Below are 13,379 nucleotides of genomic sequence, written 5' to 3'. Positions count from 1 at the left end.
ATTCTGCGTATGTGACTGTGCCTCAGCATTGTGGGAGGACGATGACTGAGACACCCAGTTACAAAAGCAACTCGAAACTGCAACATATTGGGCAACAGCGGCCCGATGAGTTCAGATAGTGAAAGTACATAAAAACAGCAATGGTGTCATGTAAATTAAAATACCACAGTCAGGACATGATAATAAACGTATAAATAGCCCACCCAACCTGCCGGATTAATCATTTTAAACAATGTTCTTCCTAAAGTCATCCATTCGTATAAAATGGGAAGTAAATTAATGCATGAAAAGAGACTATGAAAGACAGAGACAAACATAGGGGGGCAAATGTGGGACTGTGGTGTCATTGTCACTGTCCAAGGTGCTGATATGGTGCCTAACTGACGCCTTTAAAATTGATCATCAGTCACACAGTGCCAGCGAGCGCTTAAAACAGATTAACCATTTGACCAACCTCTAGAGGAGAGTCTGGTTCATCCAGGATGCTCTTCTCACTCTGCATCCGCTGCATCGTCCCTGTAGAACTGGGGTCCATTATCAACACGTTCTGACTACCAGCTCCGCCGAACTTACAGTCACTCCTTCTGGAGTCAGTCGTTCTGCACACCTCGTAGTTGTACACGTGTGGGAGAGTCCCTGTCCCCAAAGTGTCTGAGTAACGTGGAGGATAATATGGAATCACAGGGAGACTGGAGTGATACAGGACGCGAGACTGTCTCCATCTGTAGATTTTCACTGATATAATAACCACTAAACACGTGATGAACAGGAAGGACACTACAGCCAAAGCCAGCACTAAGTAAAAAGTCAGGTTGTCATTGTACTCCTTGTCTTGAGGAAAGTCGGTGAACTCCGACAGCACTTCCGGGAAGCTGTCCGCCACCGCCACGTTAACAATGACTGTAGCTGAACGAGAGGGCTGCCCGTTGTCCTCCACTATAACAGTCAGTCTCTGTTTCACAGCATCTTTATCAGTCACCTGGCGGATAGTTCGGATTTCCCCATTCTGTAAGCCCACTTCAAACAGCGCCCTGTCTGTGGCTTTTTGCAGTTTATAGGAGAGCCAGGCATTCTGTCCAGAGTCCACATCAACAGCCACCACTTTAGTCACCAGATAGCCCACATCTGCTGAACGAGGCACCATTTCAGCCACCAGAGAGCCGCCAGTCTGGACCGGGTACAGAACCTGAGGAGGGTTGTCGTTCTGGTCCTGGATCATTATTTTCACACTCACATTACTGCTGAGTGGAGGAGAGCCTCCATCCTGCGCTTTGACGCGGAAGTGGAAATCTTTAATCTGCTCGTAGTCAAAAGAGCGCACTGCATGGATGACTCCACTATCAGCACTGACGGACACATATGAGGAGACTGGCACTCCGTTAACAGAGGAGTCCTCCAGGATGTAAGAAACACGAGCGTTCTGGTTCCAGTCAGCGTCTCTGGCTCTCACTGTGAATATAGAGAGGCCTGGTGTGTTGTTTTCTACAATGTAGGCCTCATATGAGCTCCTCTCAAAGACAGGCGCGTTGTCGTTCACGTCAGAGATCTGTAAGGTGAGAGTGACGCTGCTGGAGAGGGAGGGCACTCCTTCATCAGAGCAGGTCACTGTGATATTATATTGTGACGCGATCTCTCTGTCCAACGCCATCTCCGTAACTAAACTATAAAATCCGTTCATGTTTTTTTGTATTTTAAAAGGAATGTCGTTGTTAATATTACACTTCGCCTCCCCATTCCTCTCAGAGTCAGGGTCATTAACGCTAAGCATAGCAATGACAGTACTCTCAGGAGAGTCCTCTAGAATGCTGTCTGATTTAGAGAGTATTTTCATCTGAGGGCTGTTGTCATTGACGTCAGTAATATCAACGAGGATCTTACTGGAGTCAGAAAGTCCTCCATTATCTGAAGCCTCGATATCAATCTGGAAGAGCTTCGTTTTTTCATAATCTATTTCACCAATCAAGATAACTTCTCCTGTTTGTCTGTCGATCTGAAATAAGTCGGATAATCGACGCTTGCTGTTTGAAATAGAGTATAAAATTTCTGCATTAGAACCTCCATCTTTGTCAGACGCACGGACAGTTATAACACTGGTCCCCTTCGGGGAATTCTCGGTAAGTGTTGCCTTGTATAAGGGTTTAGTGAAAATCGGTGCGTTGTCATTGACATCTAACACGTTAACAGTTATCTGCATTGTACCTGACATACGCGGCTGTCCGCCATCTACAGCAGTTAATAACAGTGATATCTTCTCCTGCTGCTCTCGATCGAGAGGCTTCTGCAGCACCATCTCTACCTTTTTACTTCCGTCTGCCTGATTCTCCAGTTTCAGTGCGAAATTATTTTTTGGATTAAGCGAGTAGCTTTGGAGATCATTCGTACCAATGTCGGCATCGATGGCTTTCTCCAGAACAAATTTAGACCCAATAACTGCAGACTCGCTGATTTCAAAATGCTTCTCAGTCGATGCGAAACTCGGAGCATTATCGTTTATGTCTGTGATTTCTATTGTTATGCTAAACAGTTCCATCGGGTTTTCCAAAATCATCTGTAAATGTAAAGCGCAGGGCGTCGTTTCTCCACACAACGTTTCCCTGTCTATTCTCTGTTTGATGAGGAGGACTCCCCTCTCTCTGTTCAGCTCGATGTATTCTGCGCTGTCGCCCGAATGAATACGAGCTTTACCCGATTTGAGCCTTTTGACATCTAAACCCAAATCCTGAGCTAAATTACAGACTAATGAACCCTTCTCCATTTCCTCAGGAATGGAGTAGCTGGCCTGCCCGCGCACCGCAGCGAGAGGGAGGACGAGGATGAACAACAGTACTTGCCGTCTCATTGTTTAGTCGGTGTAATCCAGTGTCGTTTAAAGAAAACTGTAATCCATATGAATATAGTCAAAATTCCCGACCGAGCATGAAGGAAACGTTCTCGAAAAAAATCGCAGCTTTCCTTGTCCGTGAGCAGTTTTCCATTTAAACGAGGACAGGCGGCTAGAGGCTGTTTTATTGTCTACCGTGTCACAATCTGAGGGGGAGGTACAGTTACCAGCCCTGTCGGAGACTGCCACACTCTGGCCAATAGCGGCCCTTTCTGTTCAATACACAGAACAGCATATGTTGGGAAAAGGAGGATGAGAAACGTGATTGATGATGAAAAACAAACACTATTATTATTATTATTATTATTATTATTATTATTATTATTATTATTATCATTATTATTAGTATTAGTATTATTGTTGAAGAAGCAATATTAGTAGCACACTAGCATTTGGCTACCGTCAGAACGGATTGTGTTAAAGTCTATGATATGACTGTCTAATTACAGATCTATCCAAATGTATTGTTCGCACTAAAATATTACAACAGCAAAAGTATCATGTGATAGTTTTGTGGATGGATAAAATGATTCTGAGAGTCTAATCGGGATGAAAATTAAAATATGAAGAAATAAAAAATAACTTCTTTCAACCACCTAACCAAACTCTGTGCTACCTAACCAAATAGGTAGACAGGTTTTGTATCATTAAAAAAGAAACACAAAAGGTAAGAATCACTTTACAAGCAGACAATGATGTCAAGAAATGAAGTGATCAGTGCAAGCGAGCTCATGTGTCATCTTCAGTAGAGGCATGAAAAATAGATATTCAGACATTATTGCTCACAAACAACGATACTAAAGTACAATTCCTGCAACAAGGAAGCATTTCAGAAAAATACTAGCCACACCCACAACCTCTGCAGACTTACATGCACACACCCGCCACTGTCAACTGTATTAAAGGTCAAGCAAAACATGGACACAAAGTCCAGGGCAACAACAGCGCCTCTGTCCATGGTGCTGATAGCAAACGAATGATATATGGAGCCTGGTAAATAATCTATCATCACAGAGAACATGCAAACAGATTACACTGAAATTACCACATTAGGACCGACCTCTAGAGGAGAGTCTGGTTCATCCAGGATGCTCTTCTCGCTCTGCATCCGCTGCATCGTCCCTGTAGAACTGGGGTCCATTATCAACACGTTCTGACTACCAGCTCCGCCGAACTTACAGTCACTCCTTCTGGAGTCAGTCGTCCTGCACACCTCGTAGTTGTACACGTGTGGGAGAGTCCCTGTCCCCAAAGTGTCTGAGTAACGTGGAGGATAATATGGAATAACAGGGAGACTGGAGTGATACAGGACGCGAGACTGTCTCCATCTGTAGATTTTCACCGATATAATAACCACTAAACACGTGATGAACAGGAAGGACACTACAGCCAAAGCCAGCACTAAGTAAAAAGTCAGGTTGTCATTGTACTCCTTGTCGTGAGGAAAGTCAGTGAACTCCGACAGCACTTCCGGGAAGCTGTCCGCCACCGCCACGTTAACAATGACTGTAGCTGAACGAGAGGGCTGCCCGTTGTCCTCCACTATAACAGTCAGTCTCTGTTTCACAGCATCTTTATCAGTCACCTGGCGGATAGTTCGGATTTCTCCATTCTGTAAGCCCACTTCAAACAGCGCCCTGTCTGTGGCTTTCTGCAGTTTATAGGAGAGCCAGGCATTCTGTCCAGAGTCCACATCAACAGCCACCACTTTAGTCACCAGATAGCCCACATCTGCTGAACGAGGCACCATTTCAGCCACCAGAGAGCCTCCAGTCTGGACCGGGTACAGAACCTGAGGAGGGTTGTCGTTCTGGTCCTGGATCATTATTTTCACACTCACGTTACTGCTAAGTGGAGGAGAGCCTCCATCCTGCGCTTTGACGCGGAAGTGGAAATCTTTGATCTGCTCGTAGTCAAAAGAGCGCACTGCATGGATGACTCCACTATCAGCACTGACGGACACATATGAGGAGACTGGCACTCCGTTAACAGAGGAGTCCTCCAGGATGTAAGAAACACGAGCATTCTGGTTCCAGTCAGCGTCTCTGGCTCTCACTGTGAATATAGAGAGGCCTGGTGTGTTGTTTTCTACAATGTAGGCCTCATATGAGCTCCTCTCAAAGACAGGCGCGTTGTCGTTCACGTCAGAGATCTGTAAGGTGAGAGTGACGCTGCTGGAGAGGGAGGGCACTCCTTCATCAGAGCAGGTCACTGTTACATTATATTGGGACGCGACCTCTCTGTCTAACTCACTGTCTGTTACTAAACTATAGAAATTATTTGATGTCGACTTTATAGTCAAAGGGGTGTTATCGTTTATAAAACAGTGAACTTTACCGTTTTCATTTGAGTCTGGGTCTTGAACGTTCATCATTGCTACAACAGTGTTCAGTTTGGAGTGTTCAGATATCATGTTTGATTTCGACATGATATTGATTGTGGGCTTGTTGTCGTTCACGTCCACCACCTCAACTCTGACTTTACATGAATCTGTAAGTCCACCATCGTCACTTGCACGTATATTAATATCGTAAATTCTTGCTTTTTCATAATCAATGTTTCCAATTAATGTTATTTCACCACTGTCTTCGTTTATCTGAAACAGTGCATGTGCTTGATCTAAACTGTTTGTAATTGAATATTTTATTCTGCCATTCATTCCATAATCTGCATCTGACGCAGTAACGCTGGTGACAACAGTGCCTTCTGGGGCATTTTCAAACACAGTGGCCGTGTAGGTGGACTGTGTAAAAACAGGCGCATTATCATTGGCATCTAACACCGTGATTAAAATCCGAATTGTTCCGGACATCTGCGGGTTTCCTCCATCAAACGCTGTCAAAACTAATGATATCAAATCTTCCTTTTCTCTGTCGAGAGGCTTTTGTAAAACCATCTCAACCTTCCCTGTTCCGTCACCCTGACTGTCTCGTTTCAGTACAAAATTATCTGTAGGTCTAAGATCGTATTTTTGCAGACCATCTTTTCCGACGTCAAGATCTATCGCTCTGTCTAAGACAAATTTGGATCCAATTACAGCAGACTCGCTGATTTTAAAACTGACTTCATTTTTTTCAAACGTGGGAGGATTGTCATTTACGTCGGTGATCTCGACTGTGACACTGTAGAACTCCATGGGGTTCTCCAAAATGATCTGAAAATGTAACGCACAAGGCGTAGTCTGTCTGCAAATCGCCTCTCTGTCGATCTTGTCCTTGATGAGGAGGACTCCTCGTTCTTTATGCAGCTCGATGTATCCCGCACTGTCTCCCGTATAAACGCGAGCTTTACCTGATTTCAGTCGCTTTATATCCAAACCCAAATCCTGAGCTATATTACCGACTAAAGATCCACTCGGCATCTCCTCGGGGATGGAGTAGCTGACCTGTCCGAGCACCGAAGTGAGCTGAAGCACCAGGGAAAACAACAGTACTTGCCGTCTCATTGTTCTGTCCGACATTTTTTTCCTCGCGAAATTCAATGAGACGAATTATGTTCCACTGTATCCGGATACGTACGGTCCATTAAAATTCATGAAAAACCGCAGAAATGTATCACTCCATGATCGTCCAAATCGGCATAAAACACGAGCTTGTGCGCTGCCGTCGTTTAAGAGCACGCCGCCGTCGCAGCCCCGTGCCTTTCTTTCTCTCTCTGATATCATCAGGATGGGGGAGGTTTCTCTTCAAATGCACCGAGAGACATCAACAGACTGGCCAACAGCGGCCCTAAGAGTACAAAGCATCGAACTACAGAAAACACAGGGAGAAAAATAAACATACTGTACAGGAGAGAACACAGTTGATATGTGACCCAGACGAAAAGGCCAGTTAAATGGTTGATAAGATGCGCGCACATGAGAATAGTGAGCAGCTTGCTTCTCACTGTGGTTTCAGAGGGTCATCATATGTCCCATTTTAACACAGTGGAAATTAACAATAGTGAACACATTTTGTTAAATGGACGAAGACTGAAATTCGAACCATAATTACCAACACGAATAAGTTTAAATAATTCGAATCATTTACGTGTAACTTTGAAATTGGCATGTTATGACAGACAAAGGGGCTGACAGACAGAGATTGAGAGATAGTCATTCTTAATCCGAGTACTCATTTCCGAAAAATATTGACCAGATCCACACTCCCTTGCAAACATAAACACACACACAATCTTTCAAACACACTCGCCAGTGTCAACTATTCAAGAGCCCAATGCGACAACAGCGCCTCTGTCCAGGGTGCTGATAGCAAACAAATGATATATGGGGCAAGAAACACCTCCTGCTGACTTAAACACACACGTAGTTTTTCAAACACACTCTCAATCGGCAACTGTATTAAGGTTCAAGCAAAACACAGAAACAAAGTCCAAGGCAACAACAGCGCCTCTGACCATGGGGCTGATGGCAAGCGAGTGGAGCCTGATTGAGACTATTTCATTACAGAGAACATGCAAACAGGTTACAGTGATATTACCACATTAGGACCGACCTCTAGAGGAGAGTCTGGTTCATCCAGGATGCTCTTCTCGCTCTGCATCCGCTGCATCGTCCCTGTAGAACTGGGGTCCATTATCAACACGTTCTGACTACCAGCTCCGCCGAACTTACAGTCACTCCTTCTGGAGTCAGTCGTCCTGCACACCTCGTAGTTGTACACGTGTGGGAGAGTCCCTGTCCCCAAAGTGTCTGAGTAACGTGGAGGATAATATGGAATCACAGGGAGACTGGAGTGATACAGGACGCGAGACTGTCTCCATCTGTAGATTTTCACTGATATAATAACCACTAAACACGTGATGAACAGGAAGGACACTACAGCCAAAGCCAGCACTAAGTAAAAAGTCAGGTTGTCATTGTACTCCTTGTCATGAGGAAAATCCGTGAACTCCGACAGCACTTCCGGGAAGCTGTCCGCCACCGCCACGTTAACAATGACTGTAGCTGAACGAGAGGGCTGCCCGTTGTCCTCCACTATAACAGTCAGTCTCTGTTTCACAGCATCTTTATCAGTCACCTGGCGGATAGTTCGGATTTCTCCATTCTGTAAGCCCACTTCAAACAGCGCCCTGTCTGTGGCTTTCTGCAGTTTATAGGAGAGCCAGGCATTCTGTCCAGAGTCCACATCAACAGCCACCACTTTAGTCACCAGATAGCCCACATCTGCTGAACGAGGCACCATTTCAGCTACCAGAGAGCCGCCAGTCTGGACCGGGTACAGAACCTGAGGAGGGTTGTCGTTCTGGTCCTGGATGATTATTTTCACACTCACGTTACTGCTGAGTGGAGGGGAGCCTCCATCCTGCGCTTTGACGCGGAAGTGGAAATCTTTGATCTGCTCGTAGTCAAAAGAGCGCACTGCATGGATGACTCCACTATCAGCACTGACGGACACATATGAGGAGACTGGCACTCCGTTAACAGAGGAGTCCTCCAGGATGTAAGAAACACGAGCATTCTGGTTCCAGTCAGCGTCTCTGGCTCTCACTGTGAATATAGAGAGGCCTGGTGTGTTGTTTTCTACAATGTAGGCCTCATATGAGCTCCTCTCAAAGACAGGCGCGTTGTCGTTCACGTCAGAGATCTGTAAGGTGAGAGTGACGCTGCTGGAGAGGGAGGGCACTCCTTCATCAGAGCAGGTCACACTGATATTAATTGTGACGCGATCTCTCTGTCTAAATCGACCTCTGTGACTAAAGTATAAAATCCATTTAACGTGGTTTGTATCTTAAAGGGAATGTTAGGGTCTATATTACACTCTACCTCTCCATTGTTCTCTGAATCTGGGTCATTCACACTTAACAACGCTATAACAGTGTTTGGAGGTGAGTCCTCTGATATGGAATCAGATTTAGATATGATGTTAATATCAGGATTATTGTCATTTATATCAATGACGTCAACTATCACTTTAGTTGAATCAGACAGTCCTCCACTATCTACAACTTCAATATCGATTTGATAATTTTTTGCCTTCTCATAATCTATTTCACCGACCAGAATAATTTCACCACTCTTTGAATCAATCTTAAATAGTTCAGATATAAGACGTTTGCTGGAAGATATCAGATACGACACTTCTCTGTTTGAGCCGATGTCTTTATCAGATGCACTCACAGTCGTTACACTTGTGCCTTTTGGAGAGTTTTCCAGTATTTTTGCTCTGTATAGCGGTTTAGCGAATGTAGGTGCGTTATCATTTACATCTAAGACACTGACAAATATCTGCATTGTCCCTGACATCTGCGGCTCTCCTCCATCTACAGCAGTTAACAACAGTGAGATGTGTTCCTGCTTTTCTCGATCTAAAGGCTTCTGCAGAACCATTTCGACCTTTTTTGTGCCGTCTGCCTGATTTTCTAGTTTTAATACAAAATTATCAGTTGGAGAAAGCGAGTACTGTTGTAATCCATTCATCCCGATGTCGGAATCAAAAGCCTTCTCTAACACGAATTTCGATCCAATCACAGCGGACTCGCTAATTTCAAAGCGTTTCTCTGCGTTAGTAAAACTGGGGGTATTGTCGTTAATGTCGGTAATCTCCACTGTTACACGAAACAATTCCATCGGATTCTCCAGAATTAACTGGAAATGCAAAGCACAAGGCGTCGTCTCTCCACACAGCGCCTCTCTGTCTATCCTCTCCTGGATGAGGAGGACTCCTCTGTCTTTATTCAGCCCGATGTATTCTACACTGGCTCCTGTATAGACACGAGCTTTACCCGATTTCAGCCTTTTAAGATCCAAACCTAAATCATGCGCTATGTTACCAACTACAGATCCTTTGGTCATTTCTTCGGGAACTGAATAGCTGACCTGCCCGAGCGCGCAGCTCAGACACAGGGCCGAGAGAAACAACAGTACTTGCCGTCTCATTGTTCTGTCCGCAGTCGTTTGATTCACCATTAATACAGAAACATTCCCAATGCAGCCAATGTGACGGTAGATTACAAAAAATATCGTCCGAAATCCAACTGAAGGAAGCAAAATAATGAATCCAGTTATTCCATTCGTCGCTGGGAGACTTATGAGCGCGGATCGTGTGCTCCGTCTTTCTCTGATTGTGTCAAACGTACCGACACGAAGGGGCAGGACACACAGAGGAAAAAAATAACATCTAGATACATCGCAACACGCTTGCCAACAGCGACGCTTTGAGTTGAAAACACAAATTACATCAAATAAAACAGAGAGAACGACTTCACTGCAAAGTCACACTGGTAATCAGGCTGAGATAAATGCACACACAATCTGGCCACTAAAATGTCTCACTGATGTTTCAGAAAATGTGCATTTAAAACATAATGTGTCACAGGGTCTTAGTAACATACCCAAATGATGTAGCAGCAGAGGCAGGTTTTTCTTTTTAACTAGTGAATTGTATAGAAGCTATAAAATCGAGATGAATAATGAAAACACATCACATTCAACTGGAGTTGGCAGCGGTCAAGTGTCGCTGACCATGGTGCTGAATGGGACTGTTGTAACATTACCTAAACCTCTCAGACATATACATATGGTCTGTTTGGGACTGCTGCTGAAATAAATTATCTTATCAAATGAATTAACCAGTACTAAAGCTCTGATTTGTATAAGATTAAAAAGTATTAAATGTTAGTATTTTCCAACCTCTAGAGGAGAGTCTGGTTCATCCAGGATGCTCTTCTCACTCTGCATCCGCTGCATCGTCCCTGTAGAACTGGGGTCCATTATCAACACGTTCTGACTACCAGCTCCGCCGAACTTACAGTCACTCCTTCTGGAGTCAGTCGTCCTGCACACCTCGTAGTTGTACACGTGTGGGAGAGTCCCTGTCCCCAAAGTGTCTGAGTAACGTGGAGGATAATATGGAATCACAGGGAGACTGGAGTGATACAGGACGCGAGACTGTCTCCATCTGTAGATTTTCACTGATATAATAACCACTAAACACGTGATGAACAGGAAGGACACTACAGCCAAAGCCAGCACTAAGTAAAAAGTCAGGTTGTCATTGTACTCCTTGTCGAGAGGAAAGTCAGTGAACTCCGACAGCACTTCCGGGAAGCTGTCCGCCACCGCCACGTTAACAATGACTGTAGCTGAACGAGAGGGCTGCCCGTTGTCCTCCACTATAACAATCAGTCTCTGTTTCACAGCATCTTTATCAGTCACCTGGCGGATAGTTCGGATTTCTCCATTCTGTAAGCCCACTTCAAACAGCGCCCTGTCTGTGGCTTTCTGCAGTTTATAGGAGAGCCAGGCATTCTGTCCAGAGTCCACATCAACAGCCACCACTTTAGTCACCAGATAGCCCACATCTGCTGAACGAGGCACCATTTCAGCCACCAGAGAGCCTCCAGTCTGGACCGGGTACAGAACCTGAGGAGGGTTGTCGTTCTGGTCCTGGATCATTATTTTCACACTCACGTTACTGCTGAGTGGAGGAGAGCCTCCATCCTGCGCTTTGACGCGGAAGTGGAAATCTTTGATCTGCTCGTAGTCAAAAGAGCGCACTGCATGGATGACTCCACTATCAGCACTGACGGACACATATGAGGAGACTGGCACTCCGTTAACAGAGGAGTCCTCCAGGATGTAAGAAACACGAGCGTTCTGGTTCCAGTCAGCGTCTCTGGCTCTCACTGTGAATATAGAGAGGCCTGGTGTGTTGTTTTCTACAATGTAGGCCTCATATGAGCTCCTCTCAAAGACAGGCGCGTTGTCGTTCACGTCAGAGATCTGTAAGGTGAGGGTGACGCTGCTGGAGAGGGAGGGCACTCCTTCATCAGAGCAGGTCACACTGATATTAAATTGTGACGCGATCTCTCTGTCTAAAGCGACCTCTGTGACTAGAGTATAAAATCCATTTAACGTGGTTTGTATTTTAAAGGGAATGTTAGGGTCTATATTACACTCAACTTCTCCATTACTCTCTGAATCTGGGTCGTTCACACTTAACATCGCTATTACAGTGTTTGGAGGTGAATCCTCTGATATTGAGTCTGATTTAGACACAATGTTAATATGAGGATTATTGTCATTTATATCAATAACATCAACAATCACTTTAGTGGAATCAGACAGTCCTCCGCTGTCTACAGCTTCAATATCCATTTCATATATTTTCGCCTTCTCATAATCTATTTCACCGACCAGCATAATTTCACCAGTCTTTGAATCTATCTTAAACAAATTAGACAAAAGACGTTCAGTGGTAGATATCAGATACGACACTTCTCTGTTTGAGCCGATGTCTTTATCAGATGCACTCACAGTCGTTACACTTGTGCCTTTTGGAGAATTTTCCAGTATTTTTGCTCTGTATAGAGGTTTAGAGAATGTAGGTGCGTTGTCATTAGCATCTAATACGTTAACAAATATCTGCATTGTCCCTGACATCTGCGGCTCTCCTCCATCTACAGCAGTTAACAACAGTGAGATGTGATCCTGCTTTTCTCGATCTAAAGGCTTCTGCAGAACCATTTCTACCTTCTTGCTTCTGTCTGCCTGGTTTCCAGATTTTAAGACGAAATTGTCAGCTGGGGAAAGCGAGTATCGCTGTAATCCATTCATTCCAATATCAGAATCAATAGCTTTGTCTAATATGAATTTCGATCCAATCACAGCGGACTCGCTAATTTCAAAGCGTTTCTCTGCGTTAGTAAAACTGGGGGTATTGTCGTTAATGTCTGTAATCTCCACTGTTACACGAAACAATTCCATCGGATTCTCCAGAATTAACTGGAAATGCAAAGCACAAGGCGTCGTCTCTCCACACAGCGCCTCTCTGTCTATCCTCTCCTGGATGAGGAGGACTCCTCTGTCTTTATTCAGCCCGATGTATTCTACACTGGCTCCTGTATAGACACGAGCTTTACCCGATTTCAGCCTTTTAAGATCCAAACCTAAATCATGCGCTATGTTACCAACTACAGATCCTTTAGTCATTTCTTCGGGAACTGAATAGCTGACCTGCCCGAGCGCGCAGCTCAGACACAGGGCCGAGAGAAACAACAGTACTTGCCGTCTCATTGTTCTGTCCGCTGTCGTTTGATTCACCATTAATACAGAAACATTCCCAATGCAGCCAATGTGACGGTAGATTACAAAAAATATCGTCCGAAATCCAACTGAAGGAAGCAAAATAATGAATCCAGTTATTCCATTCGTCGCAGGGAGACTTATGAGCGCGGACCGTGTGCTCCGTCTTTCTCTGATTGTGTCAAACGTACCGACACGAAGGGGCAGGACACACAGAGGAAAAAAATAACATCTAGATACATCGCAACACGCTTGCCAACAGCGACGCTTTGAGTTGAAAATACAAATTACATCAAATAAAACAGAGAGAACGACTTCACTGCAAAGTCACACTAGTTATCAGGCTGAGATAAATACACACACAATCTGGCCACTAAAATGTCTCACTGATATTTCAGAAAATGTGCATTTAAAAAATAATGTGTCAATGGGTCTTAGTAACATACTCAAATGATGTAGCAGCAGAGGCAGGTT

At 44.5% G+C, this 13,379-nt stretch overlaps 3 protein-coding genes across 32 annotated transcripts in view; all 3 read right to left on the bottom strand.

The window, feature by feature from the left end:
• Positions 1-13,379, bottom strand: part of LOC115568600 (protocadherin gamma-C5-like) — a 281,207-nt gene that overhangs the window by 68,310 nt on the left and 199,518 nt on the right. The window contains exon 2 of one of the 30 annotated variants that reach the window (XM_030396087.1): positions 3,942-5,074. The exons of 27 other annotated variants lie outside the window; for them this stretch is intronic. In XM_030396087.1, the coding sequence (XP_030251947.1) occupies positions 3,942-5,074 (1,133 nt within the window). Of the gene's footprint in view, positions 1-3,941; positions 6,548-13,379 lie in introns of those variants that run through there. 2 more of the 30 variants (XM_030396068.1, XM_030396072.1) reach the window with 2 other exon arrangements.
• On the bottom strand, positions 25-3,092 carry LOC115568625 (protocadherin beta-16-like). Its single transcript, XM_030396124.1, has one exon. The coding sequence runs from the start codon at positions 2,837-2,839 to the stop codon at positions 428-430; it is 2,412 nt and encodes an 803-aa protein (XP_030251984.1). The 5' UTR covers positions 2,840-3,092; the 3' UTR covers positions 25-427.
• LOC115568620 (protocadherin beta-16-like) lies at positions 7,330-13,214 on the bottom strand. The gene is made up of 2 exons (XM_030396119.1): positions 10,512-13,214; positions 7,330-7,374 (listed from the first exon to the last, which is right to left on the bottom strand). The coding sequence occupies exons 1-2, from the start codon at positions 12,924-12,926 to the stop codon at positions 7,345-7,347; spliced, it is 2,445 nt and encodes an 814-aa protein (XP_030251979.1). The 5' UTR covers positions 12,927-13,214; the 3' UTR covers positions 7,330-7,344.

Source organism: Sparus aurata, chromosome 18 (assembly GCF_900880675.1).
Source record: "Sparus aurata chromosome 18, fSpaAur1.1, whole genome shotgun sequence".
Lineage (NCBI taxonomy): Eukaryota > Metazoa > Chordata > Actinopteri > Spariformes > Sparidae > Sparus > Sparus aurata.
Note: the sequence above shows the minus strand (reverse complement) of the source record. Positions and strands in the feature narration are given on the sequence as shown.

Bases quoted from the DNA above. Each gene is read 5' to 3' on its own strand.
- LOC115568620 (XM_030396119.1), bottom strand. From the start codon at position 12,926: ATGGTGAATCAAACGACAGCGGACAGAACAATGAGACGGCAAGTACTG. The intron at 7,375-10,511 runs GTTGGAAAATAC...TCTCCTCTAGAG, and splicing joins AACCAGACTCTCCTCTAGAG to GTCGGTCCTAATGTGGTAAT.
- LOC115568625 (XM_030396124.1), bottom strand. From the start codon at position 2,839: ATGAGACGGCAAGTACTGTTGTTCATCCTCGTCCTCCCTCTCGCTGCG.